General features: G+C 39.4%; 1 protein-coding gene across 50 annotated transcripts in view; it reads left to right on the forward strand.

Annotated features, from left to right (window-relative positions):
* Positions 1-23,883, forward strand: part of MAP4K4 (mitogen-activated protein kinase kinase kinase kinase 4) — a 194,066-nt gene that overhangs the window by 142,121 nt on the left and 28,062 nt on the right. For 5 of the 50 annotated variants that reach the window (XM_063649291.1, XM_054475991.2, XM_063649305.1 and 2 more), the window contains 7 exons: positions 1,247-1,457; positions 13,168-13,329; positions 16,169-16,255; positions 16,913-17,041; positions 18,004-18,165; positions 22,139-22,245; positions 23,638-23,789. In XM_063649291.1, coding sequence (XP_063505361.1) covers positions 1,247-1,457; positions 13,168-13,329; positions 16,169-16,255; positions 16,913-17,041; positions 18,004-18,165; positions 22,139-22,245; positions 23,638-23,789 — 1,010 coding nt within the window. Of the gene's footprint in view, positions 1-1,246; positions 1,458-13,167; positions 13,330-16,168; positions 16,256-16,819; positions 17,042-18,003; positions 18,166-21,023; positions 21,258-22,138; positions 22,246-23,637; positions 23,790-23,883 lie in introns of all 50 variants that reach the window. The other 45 variants (XM_054475994.2, XM_063649294.1, XM_054476010.2 and 42 more) reach the window with 16 other exon arrangements.

Raw genomic sequence — 23,883 nt, forward strand, 5'->3', positions numbered from 1 at the left:
TCCCTGGATCCTCTTACCCAGTGATTCTTTACCAAGGGTTGTATTGTGTCCCCTTCCCCAGTCACTGAAAAATGTGTGGGCCTGGGCAGGGGAGAGTGCCCCAGCATTTATTGTTCCAGAAGCCATGGATGGTGAAGGTGCCATTGAACACCATTTCTTGTGGTATATAGAACATGGCTACTCAAAAAGAATTGTCCCGCCAATGGACCAGCAGGACTGTGTGTGTCCTGATTTATTTTACTGTCTGTGTTTTAGTTTATCTCTGGCTCCCCAAGGTTCAGTAAAGCAGAAGGTTAAGGAGTCAGATTGGTTACATGAACCTCATAATAACTGATGAATCAGAGAATAGAGGATTTTTGGATTGTGATGTTGGGTGTGCCTGGCAGTTGTCCGTGCTGCAGTATGTGGCTGATGAAGTGAACAAAGGGAGGGTGGAAGGGCATCTCAAGTGACCTGTAGGGAGCTGTGTGCCAGAGAATGGGACTTGGAAGAGAAAGAAGAGAATTTATTGAAGCTACTTCATAATCTCTTTTTCTTCTTATGTAGGAGAGATTTTAATCCATTTTAGACTAAGAATTTCAGAGGAATTTGAACCGATTTCATGAGCGATGTAATTGTTTTTGAATAGGAGGAGCACTGTATGATGAAAAAGGCAATTTAAGGAGATAATGTTTGCCATGCTGCTCTGGATGCCGTGGCAGTGGAGAAGTAACTCGGTGGGGAGGTCAGCTAGGAAGGGTGTGTTTAATTGATCTGTGCAGTGGCTAATTCGTAGGACCCACTTGGGCTCAGCTGCTGACCTGGAAATAAGAAAGTGGGAGGGAATTATGACAGGGCTTGGTGGTTGGGCCTTGGACAAAGGAATGGTGTAAACACTGAAGAGTGGTCTGATGGTTCTGTTTACTGAAGAAAAAAAAAAGTGGTTAAAGGACTAGTGAAATCAAAGAAGGTGATTTCAACCTTTCCTTTTACTGAGTTTGAATTGTTAGGAGAATCCTAAATAGAAATGTCTTGTCAAGCAAACATCTAGGACAGCATTTTAAGATATTTACTAAATAAATAAAAGAAGATACGGGACTATTGAATTGTAGATATAGTCATTTCTGTGGATGTATTAGTTGTCTCCCTGGAGTCAGAGGAACTCAGAGAATGAATGTAGAAATGGAATAGTATGCTGGTGCTGCCGTCTCACTTATAGGACAGTGTGATCGGTGCACTCCCCTGAAAGCCCTGCTTTCTCCAACAGTTCCATTGTGAACGTGCCTGGTGAGTCTACTCTTCGTCGAGATTTCCTGAGACTGCAGCAGGAGAACAAGGAACGTTCCGAGGCTCTTCGGAGACAACAGTTACTACAGGAGCAACAGCTCCGGGAGCAGGAAGAATATAAAAGGCAACTGCTGGCAGAGAGACAGAAGCGGATTGAGCAGCAGAAAGAACAGAGGCGACGGCTAGAAGAGGTAGCAAAAGGAAAATGTCCAAGTTGGTCGGTCTTTTCTCTTTCTGCATTTACACTGCTAGTTAGCCACTTGGAGGAATATCCTCTGTAGCTTCCTGAGGTAATACTTATCCCCTGGCACAGCTGTTTACATAACTTGTGAAAGAAAGCTTACGCTTTGGACTGGCAGGCCTTCACATTCCTTGAGGCCTTAGAAATGTTTTCCTTCCTTGTGAAAACTTTAAGGATCTGCCCCACAGTTACTCATCAACATACTGTGTTAGATGCAGAGCAAGTGTCCCAAAGATGGCATCAGACCAGTTTTGTGAAGTCTTTTGCATTATGGTTTAAGTTGGCTTGCTCAGGATTGACCTGATTGCTTTTCTTCTCTCAGCCTCTGGGTCCCAGTTCGAATGTGTTTATTTTTCTGAAACTTCAGACTTTTTCACATGAAAGTTTTTTTTTTTTTCTAAATGCCTTAACCTTAGGTATACTCGAGTAGGGGATGCAGATGAGGACAAATGGCTAATGCGTGCAGGGCTTAATACCTAGGTGACGGGTTGAGAGGTGCAGCAGACTACCATGGCACATGTTTACCTATGTATCAAACCACATTCTGCAATGTATCCCAGAACTTAAAGTAAAATAAAATTTAAAAAAAAAAAAAAAAAAAAGGATAAGATTTGGACATAGAGGCGGAAACACGGGAAGAGTGCCGCATGGCAAAGGGAGGCAAGATGGGAATTATGGTCTACAAGTCAAGGAAGGCCCAATATTGCCTGCAACCACCTAAGCTAGGAAGAGGCAAAGAAGGACCCTTCCCTAGAGCTTTCAGAGAGAACATGGCCTTGCTGACACCTTGATATCAGAGTTCCAGCATCCAGAACTGTCAGAAAATAAATTTTTACTGGTTTAAGCCAAAAAACAAACAAACAAACCCCCCCCCCGCCCCCCACACACACAAGAGTAAGGGATGCAGAAAGCAGTTTGAACCTGGAAGTTGTAATGTCCTCTGGTGGAGAAGTACATTTTACACCACCTGCTCATTTAACTCATTAATATTGCTAACATTGGTAATGTGGTTACCTTACAGCTTTCACGTTTTTAATGCACAGAAATATATTATTTCCCTATACAGTCATGGGTCGCTTAATGACGGGGATACATTCTGAGAAATGCATCATTAGGTGATCCGTCATTGTGGGAACATCATAGAGTGTACCTACACAGACCTAGATGGTACAGCCTACTACGCACCTAGACTATGTGGTGTGGCCTCTTGCTCCTAGGCTACAAACCTGTACAGCATGTTACTGTGCCTAATACTGTAGGCAGTTGTAACACAATGGTAAGTATTTGTATATGTAAACATAGAAAAAGTATGGTAAAAATATGATATTATAATTTTATGGGACCACCATTGTACATGCAGTTCATCATTGACCAAAACACGGCTATTTCACCTGGGGATCAGAAGAGTCTTTTGATTTTCTTTTCTTGACTGGCTCCTGCTGCATACCTCACAGGTCCAAATTTCTCATTCATTATCATTTCTGTTTTTATTTAATTCACACACATTATTGTTTTACCTTTTTTCCCCCAGAAAAATGGCCCAACAACAGTAAAGTCCTGTATTGATATTATCCAGTGGAATTTAACCTATTAGGTAGCAACACATGCTATTAAATATTATCCTACTAATTTAACAGCACATTTTGGCATGGAATCTTTCATACACTTTGTGTATTTGTAGTCTGGATTCTGAAAACTCTTTATAATTTGCAGCTTGTTTAGAAAAATCAGTGCCTGCTGAACCAAGGAGCCTGCAAATATTCAGCTAGGACTTTCAGAAGAAAACAGGACATACATTCCCCTGTAGTAGGGACAACTTCGCTGCTTTTATAATGCTTTTTGTAGCTAATTTGCAAATTCCTTGTAGTATTTTCGTTAAGACTCTTTTCAGTGTTCTTTGAATGTAACAGATCTTGAATGAGTTCAGAGGTCTGTTCAAGTTGCATATTGACTGTACTTACTATATTAGAATGCTTGAGTTTTGAGACTCTAGCTGTTTCTAGTTGTTTCTTGAAGTGGTGTTTTCCACTATCTTTTTTTGATCCCAGCCTGTACTTTCCTTAAGCAGGTGGCATAGATTACTTTGGTGGTTCATAACTTGAAGTGCCAAGGACCAGATCAAGTTAACACTCATTTGTAACACAGGCACTGGAAATGTCTTTCAGGCTGTCACTAGTGAGACGGGTATCCATTATCCAGCCTCTGCATGTGGTAGGTGGTGAAGGTGAGCGATGGTAGAAGGTGAAGGTGAGCGATGGCTCACGGGGAAGAGCTGAAATTTTAAAGTCATTTTGTTTTATAAGCTAAGTAGATGCTGGTGAATGTCTATGAAAACAAGAATTTTGTACTTGTCATGTTTTAATTAGCCCATTATGGATTTTCAGTGTAAGTTCAAACTCAGGGTCATCTCTTTGAGCTTCTTAATTAGGAAAGATTAAGAAAATATTGGAATGGGAAAAGTCACATGAGTAGAATTCCACTGGTTTGGATTTTTGGTCAGCTAGCTGCTTGTTACTAGCCTGGGTAATTAAGCTTTATTTACACTCCAGGTCTGAGGAAGGTAATTTGGGAATAGAGTGATCCCGTATTTGGGGGTTTGATTCTAGGACTTCCCATGGATACCAGAACTGCAGATGCCCAAGCCCCTGATATAAAGTGGCCTACTATTTGCATATAACCTGTGCACTCCCTTCCATATATAGTCATATGTTGCATAACAACGTTTTGGTCAACAACCAACTACATGTATGATGGTGGTCCCATAAGATTATCATGGAGCTGAAAAATTCCTGTTGCCTAGTGACATCATAGCCATTGTAACGTGTAATGGGTTATAGCACAACCTGTTACTCATGATTGTGGTGATGCTGGTGTAAACTCACGTATTGCACTGCTGGTTGTATAAAAGTATAGCACATACAATTATATACGGTATATGTTACTGGGTTTATGTATTTACTATATTATACTTTTTAATCATTATTTTAGAGTGTACTCCTTCTACGTATTAAAAACCAAGTTAACTGCAAAAGAGCCTTAGGCAGGTCCTTCAGGAGGATTCCAGAAGAAGGCATTGTGATCATAGGAGATGACAGCTGACAGCTCCATGTGTGTTATTTGCCCTTGAAGACCCTCCAATGGGACAAGATGTAGAGGGAGAAGATAGTGATATTGAGGATCCTGACCTTGTGTATGTTTGTGTGTTACTTTTTAACAAAAACATTTTTAAAGCTAAAAAATTTTAATTAGGAAAAAGTTTATAGGACAGAAATTTAAAGAAAGAAAATATTTTGTACAGATTTATATGAAGTGTTTGTGTATTAAACTCACAAAAGAATAAAATTTAAAAGTTAAAGTAAGAGAACATTACATTAAGATTAATTTAATATTGAAGAAAGAAAAACATTTTAAAATAAATTTAGTATGGCCTGAATGCACAGTGTTTATGAAGGCTACAGTAGTGTATGCTAATGTTCAAGGTCTTCATATTCACTTACCACTCACTCACTGACTCACCCAGAGCAACCTGTAGCTCCTCAAGCTCTATTCATGGTGAGATAGCATTTGTAATCTTTTATAGCATGTTTTTACTGTGCTTTTTTTGTGTTTAGATACACAACTACTTACCATTGTATTGCAGTTACTTAGCATATTCAGTATAGTACCATGCTGTGCAAGTTTGTAGCCTAGAAGCAATAGGCTACACCATATGGCCTAGGTGTGTAATAGGCTGTACCGTCTAGGTTTGTGTGTGCACACTATATGATGTTCGTACAATGAAGAAATCACCTAACGACGCATTTCTAGGAACATATCCCTGTTGTTAAGCAACACATGACTGTACTTTATATCATCTCTGGATTACTTAATACCAAGTACAATGTAAATGCCATGCAAATACCTGTTATACTGTATTATTTAGGGAATAATGACCAAAAAGTCTGCACAGATGCAGTGTTTTCAAGTATTTTTTGACCCAAGGTTGGTTGAATCCATGTGGATGTGGAAGCTGTGGATACAGAAGGCTGACTATTTGAGCCATAATTGGTTCATAGCCCTTTATTGGCATTAAGGATTTAGTCAGAACTGTTTGAGGAACAGAGATTATTTTATGAACAAAGTAAGTAAAGATGGTCAGCCTCACTCATAAGATATTAAAACTGAAAGGAGATAACTGTTATCTATCAGCAGACTGGCAAAACATGATCCAGAAAGTAAAGGCTGTGGGCAAACACAGTGCAGATGCCACAAAACCAGGCCCACTGGGGTTGGGGATTTCTCCTGCCATCCACACACTCCTGTCTCTGCACCCTTTTTGCAGGTGAGGGAGGGTGCTTTTGCCCTTCATAGGTCCTTCATCTTTAAGAAATATATACACTCCCACCCTCCAGCTCCCTTGGTGCTCTCTGATAACTGCTGCTGCTGGTATTGCCCTCCTTTGCTTCTCTGCCTCCTCCTTGTCTCCTGTGTGAACTGGATCTCCTTTGGAAGTCCTTGCAACTCTTTTGGAGTTTGTCTCCCAGTTTTGCTGAAAATGAGGTTTTTGTTTTCTCTTCTTGTTTTGTTTGGATGGTTCCAGGAGGAAAAGGGGAGAATGCTGAGCTCATGCAGCCAAGTTCGCACTGAGAGTCTCAGCACTTCTTCCCTGCCCCTCCCCGCTGCTCTTCATTTGTGTGACTGTGCTCCCTGGGTCCTTCTCTTCTGGGTACACTCATATTTTGTCAGTTTACTCTAAGTGAATTATCCAGATTCAGAAAAAGATAATTTTCTTCCTCCCTCAAAAAGGTGTTTTGTTTTGGAGACAGGGTTTTGCTGTGTCACCCAGGCTGGAGTGCAGTGCTGCAATCTCAGCTCACTGCACCCTCTGCCACCTGGGCTCAAGTGATCCTCCTGGCTCTACCTCTCTAGTAGCTGGGTCTACAGGCATGCACCAGCACACTAGGCTAATTTTTGTATTTTTTGTTTTGTAGAGATGGGGTTTCACCATTGTTGGCCAGGCTTGTCTCTTAACTCCTGGGCTCAGGCAATCCATCCGCCTACAGGCATGAGCCACTGTGCCCAGCCAAAAAGTTTTAATACTACTTTTCCTATTTAGAGCGTCATCACACCTTTGGCTCATAAAAGACTTTGGGTCTAGCTAAATTTTTTTTTGAATTTTGTTCACAAGCCAATCTTTTCTTCCATCTAGTATTTGCTTTTTAGGAAAAATGAAGCTTACTTAATTGTGGTGTCATTTTATCTCAATAGTTTTGTGCTCTTTTTTTTTTTTTTAAATTGAATCATGATTTGGCATCGTTTATCTGTTCCTCTCTACTTTCATGACATTCACACATTTGGTTAGCATGTTTTCTTTGTTCTTTGTCTAAGTTTAATAAAAATAGTCTGGGCATGATGGCTTACATCTGTAATCCCAGCCACTTTGAGAGGTCGAGATGGGATGCTCACTTAAGCCCAGGAGTTTGAGATCAGCTTGGGAATATAGCAAGACCCCATCTCTATTTAATAAAAAAAATAAAAAAAGAGTAAAAGAAAATAAAAATATTAAACAAGATGGTGTCCTGGAGAAAACCTGATTAGTTTTCTGCTACTTGTAATTTGAACAGTACTGATAGGATATTCAGGTCTTTCCTGTCTCAGAGTCTTTTAGCTGGCATTTAAAAAAATTTCTTACATCTTTCCTTTCAAAGCCTTTACCCCTGGACTCTGAGTTGTCACTTTGTGATTTTGGAAAGTCTGCTTCCTCAACTGAGGGTAAATGTTAGTGTGAGCACCAGCAGTTTCTTTTGGCCTTTCTTGCACCGAGAGGACACAGAGTAACCTTTATTTCTGTCATTCCTACAAAATCCCAAAGTGATTGCTACAAATCTCAAAGTTAAATTTTAGAGGGGCGGTGGAAGTAGAAGACATTAAAAACAAAGGGAAGCAAGAGAAAAAAAACTCTGTGAAATAGGATTAGTATTAAAATTAAATTGTAACACTAGGAAAACATAAAAGTTTCTCAGTAAAAAATTAATAAACTGTGCCATGCATGCATTATGTGTTTCTTGGTTCTGAAATTTAGAAGGAAGGCAGTGAACTCCTTTACTCTGAAGCACTTTCCAGCAGTTGCCATGTATTTTAAAGAAATAACAACCATTTTCTGACTCCTCCTTTCCTACAGAAAAGGTCTTTGTTTTGCAGGCCATTAGTATCTAACATTAGGAGTACATGTTAGCACATGCTACCTTTCTTAAAAAAATAGTTCCAGCTTTAATATACACAGTAATCATAGTGTCCTGGCATGCCAATGCCCCTACAGCTAAGGCCTTGCTTCCTGTCAAGCTAGCAGCTCAGTTGGTATGCAGAAGGTGGCTGGCTTGCTTTTAAGAACTCCTTATAAGTTCTTAAATATTCTCTTGGCATCCCAGTCTGGTGTTTGGTTATATTTGCAGTTAAATTTTGTAGCAAGTTTAATTCCTCATACGTGATTTATTACCTAAAGATGGGGAAGAAACGAATAGTTCTCCACTGTAGCTTCATCAGAACTTGCAAATAAAAAAACTCAGGGGTTGATGGTATATCTGTGTAGTAACATGACCGCAGAAGTTCTTGGAAATAGCATAGTCCAAAGAATTAACTGGTTTATCAAAATATATTAGTTTCCACTGAAGCCAGTAAATCCAGTGGAGTATATTTAACTAGAGCTCACTATTACTAGTGTAATTTTATTTAGAAAAGCTTTTAGAATTGTGAGATGAAAGCTTTGCTTTTAAATACCAAACTAGAATAGGAACTGAGATAATTAAAGCTTTGTTGGAAAAGTACATATTTACTTAGGCATGCTTGGGAAAATTTAAGTAATAAAATCTCTGTAGTTTGAGAGATTTGATGATCACATTAGGACATCACACAGTTTTTCTGTCTGCTTTTGTTTTTTAAAAAAGGATAATTTAAGAAAATAAATTACATCAGTTTGTAAAAGCTTCAAAAGATTGTATCATGTTTATCGTTCTTAGTTGGGTAAGCCTGAAGAAGCATGTTCATTAAAATTCCCTGGGCTTTGTTATTTGCAATCATAGGCATAAGGTTAACAGTACAGACCGATGTTACTTTGTTGATGGTGTGTATGTTTAAGTTTTTGATACTTTCTTTTGAAGTTCTAATGCAAGAGGCCAGCTTTTCACATTACCTATTAAGATATTAAGGGCTTTCTTAATTGTTTAATGATTCCTCTTAGTGCCCCCAGTTACCTCCAAATTGAGGGCCTATTCTGAATGTAGTGGTTTTTATGGTTGATAGTTTAAATTCTTGCTCTCGATCTAGTTTACCACTTCAGCTATTAGAATATAATGTGGAAGAGAAGTCAGTAACTGTCCTTTTTTTTGTTTTGCCTTAGCTATTGTTCTTAACTATTTGGTCCCACTAACCAGGACTTGCTTAGTGGGATAGTCTTGGGAGATTTACCACTTTCCACATTGTCTTCTACGTTTTTTTTTAAAGTTATGTGACTTACCTGACCTGTAAGATTTGGAGGAAAGGAGCTGTTTCTAATTCATCTTTGTATATCTGTGGTGCTTAATAAGTACTTCTCAAATAGATGGATTAGTTGTTTGTAGTCTTATGTGTATCTCTGGAAAGGAAGGGCTCATTCAAATTTAAGCCTATGTGAAAATGAACCCTTGGGCTTGAGAGCTCTAATTTGAGTACCAGAGGTACCTTAGAGTGAGTACTTTAGAGGACCTTATACAATATCTGGAGGCATAAAGGAGGTGTTTTTTTTGTTTTTTTGTTTTTTGTTTTTTTTTTTAGTATGAGGCACTACCCAGAGTAATAATTAAATCTCAAGACTTTGTGCTCTTACTTGGTGATCTTGAAAAGATTGCCTTAGGATTTCATTGTATTTCGTAGGACCTAGAGACCTAAATGGATTCCTGAGTCTGTCATCACTCTAAATGCTAAGTGTTGGGTAAATTCACAGCAGTTTCTGTTTTGGGTGTCATATGCTAGGTATAAAGGTTAGATTCAAATAAAAAAAGTATTGAATTTCTCTTCTGAAGGTAATGTATGATATTTACTATAGGGGAAAAAAAGAGATAAGACATGGTTCCTGCTTTCAAGACGTTTGGAGTCTCTTTTGTGTTGATCTAGTAACGAAAGGTATGGTAGTATCACCTGAAATTAAAAAAGAAAAAGCCTCTCAGAAGGTTTTAGTTGACAGTTGAACTTTTTATATAGCGTATCCTGTTTGTAAGATGTTGTTTGCTTGCTATTTTTTCTTTGATAGTGTATTTTGAATTAAATTTATACATTTTTATTAATTGAATAAAATGTAATTATGTTGACATTATATGTACATATATACAGAGAGAGTATGCACACGTATGAACATGCACAGTTAGACTACCCTGTCTTGTGCAGCTTGTGTACTGAGCATCCCCTGCCCCCAGCAGTTGCAGATATACACTACCTGGGAAAAGTGAACAACAGAGACCGGGAACATGGAAAAAACTGAGTATGTGGCAAAAGATGAACTAAAACAAGGGCATTAAGTGAAAATGTAAATACTAATCAGTGTGACTGCAAGCATGCTCACTTCACTCAGCTCCCAAAATGGTGGCAGACACACTTATTACAAATGCTGTATCTTTTTCATACACCCTTTCCTCAACCCCGTAGGATATCGGAAGGATTCCCAGAATATTGTGACGATTTCTCTCTGGAGATAACTGACCAGCCCAAAGGAAATAAGGCCCCAGTGAAATGATCAGGGTGAATCATAATCACCTTACTCTGTTGCTAAGTAGTTGCCAGGTGCTATTTGTCTATACAGTCCTTATAGTTTGCATTTTAGGATCTTAAATGTAAATGGACAGCCAAGATTACCAAGACACTGAGAAAAATCTCTAACATGAAAGATTTGGAAACAAATAGGAAAAAGAACTCGAAAGATATAGAGACAGTGGGGGAACAGAGCAAAGCATCTCCTACATATATACATATACACACGAACAGACACAAGACCTTATCCTTGGAAAGAGAAGATACTGTATTTATGGAACAAGAATACTCAGAAATTAAGAAGGAATTCTTGAGTTTTTTTTTTTTTTTTTTTAAATGAACACTCCCAGAAAGTGGGGGAGAAAAGACAAGTTGGTGGATAATAGGACAAAAGGAAAACTTACAGAATCAATCCAGGATGTCCAACTTGTATTTAATAGATGTTCTAGGAAGTGAATACTACAGAAAGAACATACAGGAATAATTTAAGCAAAATTTCCGGAACTAAGAAATACGAGTTTCTGGATTGAAAGCCTCGCTGAATACCCAGCACATGAATGAAAAAGGGCTCACACAAAGGCACATACATTATCGTGTATGTACACATATATACATGCATCATCATCTTTAGAATATTGAGGATGAAAAGAGGATCCTAGAAGCTGAAGCTGGGAGCTGGTAGAAGAGTGTGGAATGGGTCCTGTACTAAGTATCAAGAATCTGAACGGTCTCAGAATCTCTAGGAGCAACATCAGAAACTAGAAGATGACATAGCAATGCCTTCGAAACTCGGAGGGAATGTTAATTTTCTTCAGCGGAAATTGTGTGTAACATGTTAGGGTAAATAACAATTTTGCAAAGTTCCCAGAGATTTTTTTGTTTCATTTTGTTTTGTTTTGCCTATTCTTCAAGAAGCTGCTGGAGGATGTGTTCCAGCAAAGTAAGAAAGAAGATGACAAGGATTCCTGGGAAGTTTGTGGACAGAAATATAGGATGAATGGAAAACAGTCAGTCTCCAAAAATAAAGAAAGAATACCTGATTTCTTCAACCATGTTGAAAGGAGTGTTATGGTAGTGCAAAAGACTTTATAGATTATTTGTAATAGGTCCATAGAAACAACCGTGTTGAAAGGAGTGTTATGGTAGTGCAAAAGACTTTATAGATTATTTGTGATAGGTCCATAGAAACCCAGTGGAACAAACAAAAAGTGAGATGGGTAATAACACCTTGATAAATAAAGATGGCATAGCCATTAAAGTTATAGTTGTTAGACACTAGAGCAGGAGCATCATTCATTTTATGACCCCATCTCCACCCATGGGAAGCTGATGAGTTTTGTGTATTGAATTCGAAGAGCAGAGAATGGGGGAAAAGGAGATTCCCCCATTGAAAACCTATATAATGAGAGAGGCGGGACCAAAAGCAGACTCAGAACTTCACTGAGAATAATGGGGGTATAGTAGTCAGGTGAGAGAGACTGGAGTACCAAATCATCGTTGCTATCCAGTTATTCCAGATGAAAGATACTACTTTACATTTCTTAGGGCATCATTTTTAAGTGTTGGCTTTCAGATTAAATACTAGTTGAGAGTGGTGGGAAGACCCAGAAGGAATACGTAAACTATAATAAATATGTACTTTGTATAGCCATTATAAATATGTCTAATATCCCTGATAGCTTTACCCTAAGCTTTCTTGTTTAATGGTTAATTTTAGTTTCACAAATAAAGTTTGTGTTAATATTATTGGCTCTCTGTGTCTGGGAATTTGATGGCTGTGCATCCTCTAGAGTTGTTCCTACCCAGTAGCCACTAGCCACATTTGGCCATTTAAATTAAAATTAACTTCAGTGCAACAAAATTAAAAACTCAGTTTTTCATTCATACTAGCTATATTTCAGGTGCTCATTAGCAACATGTGACTAGTGACTACGGAGCAGTGCAGAGACAGAACATTTTTATTATCCCAGAGAGTCCAGAGTCTAGCTTGTGCTTTACTGGCAGACAGCCTTGAGCTAGAAGAGTGAGTTGTCATCACGTGCCCGGCATGTCACCTTGCTCTGTTCTGTAGGGTTACATAGAACAGTCTGGATTTAGAAAGGCTGAGTGAGTCTGGTGATTCAGTAGCACCTTTTACACCTGTTGATGGGATGGTTAAGAGTATGTATGGGCCGTAGAGGCAGAGCAGCTCTTCCAGCTGGGGGCTTGCTGGTTGTGTGACTTTGGGCAAGTCACTTACCTTTTCTGAACCTGCTTTTGCATCTGTAAAGCAAGGATGAAATAATGATTTCCTTGGGTTGTTAGGAGAATTATATTAGGTAAAATAAGTGGAATAGAAATATCAAATACTTAGCATAGTGCCAGGCACATAGTAGTAAACATTTGCTCAGTAGCAGTTTCTGAAATACTTACATTAATAATAATGGTCCTGGTTATTCTCGTTGATGTCAGTTCCTCTTTTCCTGATGTGTGCTTCTTTTTTCCCTTTTTAAAATTCTTTGTCTTTCTTTGCTGTATTTCTATTTCCCTTTATTTCTTTCTCTTAATGTATTTTTCTTCTGACTTAAGGGTCCTGCATATAACCCTGTTAATGATATCCATGAATAAAGAATTTTCTGTCCCCTAATTGCTGTGGTGCAGTGAGCAGTGGGGAATAATTGTTAATCAAAATGAAACTAAACCCTATAAGGATTCACAGAATCACAATACTTTTGACCAACATTCATGAGGAAGCCCTTACTTATGGGTCCGAGGGGCAGTGTGGAAATAATTGGCCAGTAGATATGGGGCCCATGAACCTCACCTCATTAGTGTCCCCCTGTGACTGACTGATCAGCACACTATAACATCATGAGAAAGATGGCAGGAAGATCCCTGGTAATTATACATTTTTACTTACATAGCAACAAAGGAGAGAGCGTGAAGCTAGAAGGCAGCAGGAACGTGAACAGCGAAGGAGAGAACAAGAAGAAAAGAGGCGTCTAGAGGAGTTGGAGAGAAGGCGCAAAGAAGAAGAGGAGAGGAGACGGGCAGAAGAAGAAAAGAGGAGAGTTGAAAGAGAACAGGTTAGTTCACAGATAACATACCAGGCATACACTTGTGAAGTTTGTTACTTTGCAGAGCTGGGAGATTTTTAGAAAGTACACACACACGTGATGCATACACACATGTACACACATACACATATACTTAGAACTTCAGATGTATGAACGTGGTGAAACACAGTTGGAATGACACCAATAAACTGAGTCTCTTGTCTTAAAAAGGGTTTATAAATCATTACACTTTAGGAACCTGTTGAAACCAGTTAAGTGGTCTCTAAATAGTATAATACCTGAAAGATGTCTGCATGTATCTTCTCAGGCTTGGCTTAAATGCTGTAGACCCCAAATATATGGGTGATAATTAACTTTTTTTTTTAAAAAAAATGAAATTAAAAACCACCAGTAAGAAATTTCTTATGAGAAATATTTGAATATCCAGTTGCTAAGTGAATATTGTAATATATATCAGCATGTAATTCCGTATATACACGGCGCATTAAAAAAACTAACATTGATGAGTTCAACCAAAAAAGATCAGGTTTTAATAATATTTGCAGCATTTTATTAATGTCAGGTATGATTTTATTTAGAATTCTTTTTTTGTTTCCTGAACCACCTGTAGAAACACAAATTGCCCTTAGCCTCTTTGCCTTTCTTGTCTTTGAATTTATCTCTTTGTTATGAGCTTGAAATAAAGAAAAAAATGATATGTGAGGACCAATTTAAATAGCACTTGGTATCTGTATTTTAAACTTAAAAACCATGGTGTTAACTTTCAAATGTGACTGTTCAGCTGCCGTCCTTTATGCTTATCATGTGTCTTGGGCTTTCTAAGCTTTGGATCTGCGTGCTTCTCGGTGTTTTCCCAGGAATTTCAGTGACGCTTTTTATGTTACCTAATTGACATTGTCAGCCATTTAACTGTGTAGCGCGTGTGCTTTAACATTCCACTTATGTTTATACCTGGGGTCTGCAAAGAGGAAAACATTCAAGCTTTTAAGAATTAAATCACCTAGAAATAATGATTACAGGTCGATCGTGAGAGGAGGGTATGATGGTAGCAATTCATCTTTAATGCTCTAGTGGCAGTCATTAAATTTTGTGAATAGCAAGTATTTGGCACCACTTTTTAAAAAAAAATTCTAAAATCGGTTTTATTCTGTTTTTCCCTATTGTGAAATAGTAATTCCTATGTTAACAGTGCTGTAGGACGCATTTCATTTCAGCATAAGTGTGTATATTTGTGTAGATGTGTGTTGTATATTGTTTGTTCATTGACTATGTGTTAGGACCTTTGTGATTTGGAGAGGACATGATTTTCCAGTTGTCCCTGTGGTTTGAGGGCAGAAAACAAATGAGTGTACTGACTTGATCTTTCAAGTTAAGATTTAATTCTGTTTTGTTCAAAAAAGAAAATGAGTTGAAAGTCAGGTTTCTTTGCTCAGTCACAGTTGGATTAAGGCCACAAGCCTTGCTAGGGTAGGTATTGCTGTAGCATGTACCATGGAGGGTCAGGCATAGACACAAGAGGTGTAGATCCCAGGTCATAACCAGATATGTTTGTCAGTAGCCTTCTGAGTAAGTCCGCCCCACCCCCCGCCCACACCCCCCCAGTTGGCTTTTTTGGCCCAGTTTTCTTTGTAAAGTAAGGATTTCTAAGGATTTTTGTATGCTGTAATTTCAGTATTCTCCCAGAGATATTGGTTAACTAAAACTTCTGTTCAGCCCATATTGATGGCTATTTTTGTTTAAAGATGTGCACCATGACACAAGGGGATGGTCAGCAGTAGACACTCTAAAAAGGGAATCTGAATTTCAGGATAAAATGTCTCCTTGTAGTCCTTCTTAGTCTATTCCTCTTCTAGAGCTTTTTTCCCTGTCCAAAAAAAGGAAGCCTCTTTTGCTTGTAAAACGTTTTATGCTTTTCAAGGTTATTTCATATCGATCTCATGTCTGAACCTTACAAAAATTCCTGAGGGTTGGGAGAGGAGATTTGGGATGCTCATTTCTCAAATGAGGAGACTGAGAAAAGGGGAGCTTTAGAGCATGCTAGGGATCATAGAGCCAGTCCTCAGTGGAACAGGGACTGAGGCCTCCTGGTATCCCTGTCCAGGGATACGCATGCAGCTTCGAAGTAGGGTTTTACCCCTCTCCATAACATATTTGGGATGTGTTTACCTGTTTTCATTGTTATAATGACTAATCATTCTCTTCTCATTGAAAAGAAAAACCAACCCATCCTCACCTCCTCCTCTCTGTCTCTCCCGTTGTCCTTGTCTGTCTCTGTCTGTCACACACACACAAGCTCATCATGGAGCCTGGGTCTGTTGCCCAAATCTGGAATGTAGTCTTTCCAGGTGCCTTTGGAATTGTTAGTGAAAGCATGAATCATGTTTGTTGTATTTTATTATTAAGCAGGTTTTGGTTTTAGGTTTCAAAAATTGGTGATCCGTGCTTGTTATAAATAATGACGAATAAGCAGATATTTACTAATCAGAACCATCTGATCCTTTTTAATTAAACTCTTGATTTCTCTGAGGTTTACCAACCTTAAGAGGAACGGCATACTCTTTTAAAATTCTGCATTTGTATACAACAGCTGTGTTCTAACAGAAGTACTCTTAGATCCCTTCATGTATATTACGGGAATGCATATCATCATTTGTTAGACTCCTTAGGTCTTACTGGCCAATTTGAATTTCTTGGAGAAATCTTTAGCAATAGATTTTCTTCAGGTATTTACCACTAAGTGAATTGTCACTAAAGGTGATTGGAGCAAATGGTTCTTGGTGCTCCATTCAGCTGGTTCTGATGCTTTTCTTTGGGATAAATTGATTGCTGGGTGATTTCTGTGTGACAGGAGTATATCAGGCGACAGCTAGAAGAGGAGCAGCGGCACTTGGAAGTCCTTCAGCAGCAGCTGCTCCAGGAGCAGGCCATGTTACTGGTAAAGCCCCGCCTCTGTTTCATTCTGTAGCATCAGGGCTCCTTCATTCGTCCCCTAAGTCGGGCAAGCTGTGGTGGTCACCAGACCATTTTGGTTTTGCTGTGGGCAGCCAGGCTGAAATAGTGATGCCCATTTTATGGTCCTATTGCTAGCACATTGCAACATGGTCTTTATTTATTTGTTTATTTCTCTTTAATAAGTTAATTGTTCTTGTTTGGTAGATCAACAAGGTTTTGAACAGAACTTGGCACTCAGTGAACACGCTAGAATGCTGAGGGCAGTAGGTTGAAAGCACATGCCACAGGATTTTTACCTAGTATCTATACCACTAAAACTCACATTTAATTGAATTATCTCTTACTCTGTCCAACAATAATTATGGTTAGCAACAGCTGTGAGATTTTTCCACAGGTAATGTGCTATTTAAAATCCCAGCCATTTTGCTTTCTTACAAAACACAGAGGGAAAATGTATGGTCACTTTTTTTAAAAGCCGAACAAATCCAGAGAAGAGGCGAGCTCTCCAGTGTCCCATAGATTTAGTGTTATCCTCTCCCTCTCCAAGGAGTGCCGATGGCGGGAGATGGAAGAGCACCGGCAGGCAGAGAGGCTCCAGAGGCAGTTGCAACAAGAACAAGCATATCTCCTGTCTCTACAGCATGACCATAGGAGGCCGCACCCGCAGCACTCGCAGCAGCTGCCACCACCGCAGCAGGAAAGGAGCAAGCCAAGCTTCCATGCTCCCGAGCCCAAAGCCCACTACGAGCCTGCTGACCGAGCGCGAGAGGTATCGTCTTTCCTTTGTCACTTAGACATTGCCCTGGAAAGTCGTATAACGACTCTTCAGAACTGTGTCATATGAGTTCTAGAACGGGCCATAGAGGTTAGCTAATTATCTGGTTTCTTCATTTTCTAACTAGGAAATTGAGTTTCAGAGGAGTGGAGGGCCTTGCCCAAGGTTTCATATCCAGTCAGTGCTTTTTCCATAAAGGACCAGAGTGCCTCAGTTAACATATCCCAGAAGAACTTGAAACTGAACTAAAGAAAAAAATTACATGACACAGTCACTCTTAAAAATGTGGATGAGAGAAAGAGTAGTCTGATGAACTATTCTCCCAAGCTAGTATAAAGCTAAAGTGTGCCTGTGGCTCAACTTTCTGACTTTGCAGATGTCAAGATGCACTGCTAGATTGGTGCGTTAGGGCTACCCAGAGCCTCAGAGTAGGCTGCGGCAGGGACTGCTCGGGGGTGCAAGATGGGCGACAGGTGTGCCTCCAGAGGTGTTGAATCCTGGCCCACAGGTGGCGGCAGCCTTCTATTGTGTCTGCCCTCACAGGCAGTAGATTCTAGAAACAAGGGTTCTGTTTGTTCTGGAGTGCTTTTATATTTGGTGGAGTGAAATGCATTCCGGATTTCTGATGATAGTTTTTTAGTCTGTTGGTTTAGTTGCTTGTGACAGATTAATTTTTTTCTACTTTATCATCATATGCAGTCTTAGAATTCTGAGCAAGGAGGAGAGCTTAGAGAGACTGCCTTGCTAATTTTTATCTTCATAAATATTTTCTTTTTCCTGAATCTAATCCTAGCACTGCTTTATGTACCTTCTTTTTTCCAGCTACCCCTCTCTTTTCTTGTAGCAGAAGAAAACAGAAAACTTATCTTTAGATTTCTTCCACTTTTAGACTTTCTTTGATATTTCTGCTTTTCCCCTACTAACACTGAGTTATGTCTTCTAATTCTCTGATGCAGGTGGAAGATAGATTTAGGAAAACTAACCACAGCTCCCCTGAAGCCCAGTCTAAGCAGACAGGCAGAGTATTGGAGCCACCAGTGCCTTCCCGATCAGAGTCTTTTTCCAATGGCAACTCCGAGTCTGTGCATCCCGCCCTGCAGAGACCAGCGGAGCCACAGGTAGCGACAGCCAGCTTTGCTGTGGTTGAGGAGACTCATGCAACGGCTCGCTGAGCCACAGGCCTGCTGTAATATCACAGTTTAGTTTGTCACCACACTGAAAAAGAGGAGAGATTAGCAGGAGTGAGTTTAGACTAAAAGAAGGCATAGACTCAGTTGATAGGGAAATATCTTTTTCTTTCTTTTTCTTTTTTATGAGATTTCTGTGTACTCATTAAGAGTATCTAGAGTGAGTGATTTCTTCTAACTTTTTGCCTTCCCTAACTCAGGTGTTAAGTGCCACCTTTTTCTAATACAAAGATCTTTTAGTTTAGTTTTTAGAGAACTGGGATTATAACTACATAGAGGGAGGGCCAGAAATTTTCTTTGAAGTATTTTAAAAGTAAGTGCTTTACCGTATGAGCCCTGGCTCTTGGCCAGTCCTGTGAATGGGCCTTAGGTGGTGCCCCTGAAATTGCATGCAAAATGTCTTTATTTGTTCAAATGTGTATTTTTTGTGGGGGTGGGGGGAATGACCTTTTATCAGATTCTCACAGGGTTCAAGATCCAAAAAAGTTTAGATCTAGTGGCTTAGGTGTGGATTTCTCTGAAATAGGCCAGGGGCTGTGGCGTCTCCTTGGGTCTGCTGCAGCATTCTAGCCTTGGCTAGGTGAGGGGAACTGTTGGACTGATGCTGTGTGGCTGGAGCAGAACCCACAGTGCTGTCCATAGAGGAGAACAGGCAACGAAGATCATGGCTAAAGATCTTAGAGATCCTTAAAATGCCGATTCCTAATCTCTTGCTGAAAATTACTGACTTTCAGATATTTTCCCACTTGCCACTCTGTAATCCAGAATATTAGGAATTCTGGATTCCTTAAGAACTTGGAGTTCTTAAGCTCGAGTTTACTTTTCACTGGTGTTTGCATGTTGGGGGGGACAAAAGTTTATGTTCTTGTGGCAGGAAACTGTGGGATCTGCAGCATGGAAGAGTTAAAAAAAAAAAAAAAAAAAAAGGGCTGGGGCACAGTGGCACACGCCTGAAATCCCACCACTTTGGGAGGCTGAGGCAGGCAGATCACCTGAGGTCAGGAGTTCGAGACCAGCCTGGCCAACATGGCGAAACCTCATCTCTGCTAAAAATACAAAAATCAGCCGGGCGTGGTGGCAGGCACCTGTAATCCCAACTACTCAGGAGGCTGAGGCAGGAGAATAGCTTGAACCCAGGAGTGGAGGTTGCAGCTTTCAGTGAGCTGAGATAGTGCTACTGCATGCCAGCCTGAGTGACGGAGTGAGACTCCATCTTAAAAAAAAAAAAAAAAAAAAAAAAAGAACAGCTAGGACTGAGGCCAGGGCTGTGTGAGGGTGAGTGGGTATTTCCATGGGACCAGCAGTTTCTTGAGTCCCAGGAGAGCTAGCAGATGGGTAGCTCCAGAGAGGAGAGGATAGAAAGGAAAGAGGAAAGCAGGAGAGGGTAAATGGACACAACTAAAAAAGGATGAGAAGAGAGACTACTAGAATAGGTCTGAGGACTCGTGTTCTTAGCAACTTTGCAGTGCTTGAAGATTAAAAGTTTTCACACTGCAAGTTAAACTTCGCGTAAATGGAGAATCTTTATTTGGCCACTAATAATTTAGAAAATAGGAGTTTCTGAATTATCTAATTTTTGCATTTGTTATGAATTTGTGTAGTAACTAGAAAGAGTCTCCCATTTCCTCCTCCTGTTCATTCTTTGGGGGAAACTTTTCTCGTGTAGGACTCTATTTTAAAACTCATTTTTGATTATAATTTCAGGTAATACTTTGAATTACATGCTTTACCTCTGAAAATCTTAAACATTTTAGAAGTCTAGGATTATACCAGTATCTGGTATTATACAAATCTCATCTGTATATTGTAGAAATCATATACCAGAACTAATTTCACATCTTGTATTTGGAAAGGTTGAACAAATTGATTCAGTATTTTCAGTTTCTGTCAAGTACGTTGATGTAATAGATATGTAGCTATCATTTTTTCAATTGCCATATTGAACAATCATTTTGGAACAGTAAAACATAATTTAATGAAAATATTTTATGGATTTTTTCAGAGATCATTTTCTCGATTTAGAAGCAACCAGATAAACTCAGTTGACAAGTAATTGTCATATTTTTGTAATTTCCCAAGTGGAAGGAATACCCCAACAATAGTCAATTCAGGGAATCCATGGTACTGAATATTTTTAAAGAAATCACAATTCTTTATTTTCATCACTAATATGAAAGTATATGGAGATATCTGGGTTATGGGTGTTTGTAGACTTGGGAAAAATAAGAAAAACTGTTGGTATATTTGAAAAATTAGCTGTCGTTGAGATATTATAGTCTCAAAACGTGGGGTTTGTCTTTGCTCGTTGAACGTGCCATTTTGTTACTTGGTCTGGTGTAAAATCTGACACTGCAGGTAATGTGAGGATGGCTAGGTAGGTTTGCACATTTGGTAGTGCGCTTTATCTTAGGATTTTTCTGCCTCTCTCTGCCTTTCCAGTCTCTGCTTTGACATGGATGTGCATGCAACACATCGTACCCCCTTTGGGCTCTGAGAGCCTCTTTGTTGGGGGGAGAAAAATCTTCACATTAACTGCTATCTGTAATGTTTGTCTGGATATCAAAAAGAGTTTTCCTTGTAAATGTACATTTGTTCTTTTCTACATACTGTGTTCCCAGACCACTTCTTCACTTTGAAGTGTAACTGTTTCACTGCGTGGCTGACCTAACACTGTACCACCCCGGTGTGTATTCCGCCTCTGCCAGTTCCTGCTTTGGATTTGGTATTGACCAGAAAAGCCAGTTTTATGCAGAACGCATTGAATGTTTTGTGTTTTGTTTTCTTGTAAGGTACAGTGGTCCCACCTGGCATCTCTCAAGAACAATGTTTCCCCTGTCTCGCGATCCCATTCCTTCAGTGACCCTTCTCCTCCCAAATTTGCACACCACCATCTTCGTTCTCAGGACCCATGTCCACCTTCCCGCAGTGAGGTGCTCAGTCAGAGCTCTGACTCTAAGTCAGAGGCGCCTGACCCTACCCAAAAGGCTTGGTCTAGATCAGACAGTGACGAGGTGCCTCCAAGGGTAAGGAGCAGAAAGACAGATGTGTGCTGCTTTTTTCCTTTTTGTTATTTTTTTTTTTAAAGATTATTTATTTTAATTATGGGTATACGACTTTATCAAATTTAAAGGGGCATTGAAATTTCAAAGGGACTTTTTAATGGTAAGGATAAAGTTCCATAGTTAGGCAATTTTATTTAGCCAGTGGCCAGTTAGTGTTTTATTTTTGTTAACCCTAAATAAGGTAGCAAAATGATGTAAGAGTAAGTCTACAAAGAATAGGCTTCTTAAACAAATTCATAATCTATTTTAGCAGTTTTTCTATATGTTTATACAGAAGCTATGCAGTTTTGCAATATTAATGTCAACATTTTTAGAAAAAGTCTTATAAGAAAAATTTTATTTTCTTTTTAAATGTAGGAGATTTTGTTTTGTTTTTGTGTTTACATAATAGTGAAATTAAACAAAAGAGCCCGTGTCAATTTATTTTTCCTCATTTGGAATTTGCTTCCTCTGAATATTTTCTTGCTTCCTGCCAGTCTTTGCTTCCTGCTGATCCATTTATAGACCATTGTTTGGTTTCTTTGAGCTTATTTTCCTGATTCTCACATTATCTCAGCAAATGCTTTGTATGTCCCTGCTACCAAGCTTCAGTCCAAACATCATTTAAATGTTACAGGAGCATAGAAAGCCTGTTTGTACTGGCTTCTTGAATGTTTGTGACTAAATTTTCTCTCCGATTGTATCAGTGTAGGACCAGAGAGGGAGTTGGGGTGGGGAGTGGAGGTGATAGGAAGGACTGTTTTTAAATATTAGGACTGCTTTAAAAATATATTTTGGTAGGGAAGTATTTTTTTTCCTTCTCCTGTTTTCAATAATTTAATTGCTATATTTTCTACTTAAAGGTTCCTGTGAGAACAACATCTCGCTCCCCTGTTCTGTCCCGTCGAGATTCCCCACTGCAGGGCAGTGGGCAGCAGAATAGCCAGGCAGGACAGAGAAACTCCACCAGGTAAAAGACAAGTGAGCACTGAGAACAGGCCTTCTGTGCAGTCTACCACAGCCTTACATTGTCTGTTTCATAAAAATGCTCTTAAACACAGATGTTCTGGGGCAAAGAGATTATCAGTTATAAAAGGAAAAGCTGCCATAAAATCCATCAATGTGGATGGCATCAAGTTGATGTGTAGTAAAAAGTGGGTTTGAATCCAGATGTGTATTGTAGTAACTCTGAAATTTAAACTACTTTTCTCTGTAAGAATAAATGGAGGGAGCAGCAAGGAAGGGGGAGAGGTTCTAAGAGAACTGTGATCTGGGGGAGCTTTTCATTTAAGGGACGTTGTAAGGCCTGTGGCATAAAACAGAAATCACAAACAGGTTACTAAAGAAGTCACTGGTTGACTTCACAGTCTGCAGTAAACAAGTGAATTCAGCAAATAGTATCCTTTTTAGATTCTAGAGCTGCTCTGTCCAGTACAATTAGCTACAGAAGCTTCCTTATATTTAAATTAAAGTTTAAATTTAGTTAAAATGAAATACAGTGGAAACTTCATTCCTTAGCGCACTGGGTATATTCATGAGCTCTATAGCCACATGTAGCTAGTGGCTATGATATTATCCAGCTCAAATATAGAACATTTTCATCATAACAGAAAGCTTCATTGACCAGCACTATCATAGGGAAGAAAAGATGATTATGTTGAATGTTTTATATCTTGATCATCACTGAACCTCTAAAGTTAGCCTTCTGCACATGGAACCTTGGTCTGACTTTGAGGTGTCAGATGGATGATAGCCCAAAAGCTGCACAGAATCCTCAGCACTGCTAATGGCAGGGGGACTATGGTGTTCTTCCCTGACCAAGTCTGTGTCATTAATTCTTACCTAGCACATGTGTGCTTTGGGTCCATCCATGGCAGGAAATCCATCCCAGCTCATGCTTTCTGTACTGTTTCCAACAACCCATACAAAGGACTATTCTTTGTAAGTGTCAGTCTTTGAGAACAGTAACAGGCAGGTGAGAGCAGCAGCCTGGAAACAGAACATAGTTTTGTGTATAATTATACAAATACAGAGTGTTTTCCTAATATTAAGAACTGACTTGTAGCTGTGACAGAAATGGTGCTACTTCTACACTGAACAGTAGCATTGTATCTCACACCGGATGATTTTAGATCTACTAATGGTAGGATATCATTTAGCATACAAACTAAAAATAGATAAAAATCCATGAACAATGTCATTATATCTTTTGGTGAATTTAATGTTGAGTGCTGTTTATAGACTGGTTTTTGTCTCCCTACACTTTAAAGACATTGGATGGGCACACCATGCACATGTTTATAATTTGGTGCTGCATCTAGAGATGATACATTAGCTGTTCTCTCTTCTTCTTTTCTAACAGTAGTATTGAGCCCAGGCTTCTGTGGGAGAGAGTGGAGAAGCTGGTGCCCAGACCTGGCAGTGGCAGCTCCTCAGGGTCCAGCAACTCAGGATCCCAGCCCGGGTCTCACCCTGGGTCTCAGAGTGGCTCCGGGGAACGCTTCAGAGTGAGATGTAAGCTCCTTTCCTTTCCTTTTTCCCTGCTAATGTTTTGAGCTGTGATCCATATATTGGAAATTTGTCTTAATCTGTGGTTTGCGTATAGTCG

The sequence above is a fragment of the Pongo pygmaeus genome, chromosome 12 (assembly GCF_028885625.2).
Source record: "Pongo pygmaeus isolate AG05252 chromosome 12, NHGRI_mPonPyg2-v2.0_pri, whole genome shotgun sequence".
Lineage (NCBI taxonomy): Eukaryota > Metazoa > Chordata > Mammalia > Primates > Hominidae > Pongo > Pongo pygmaeus.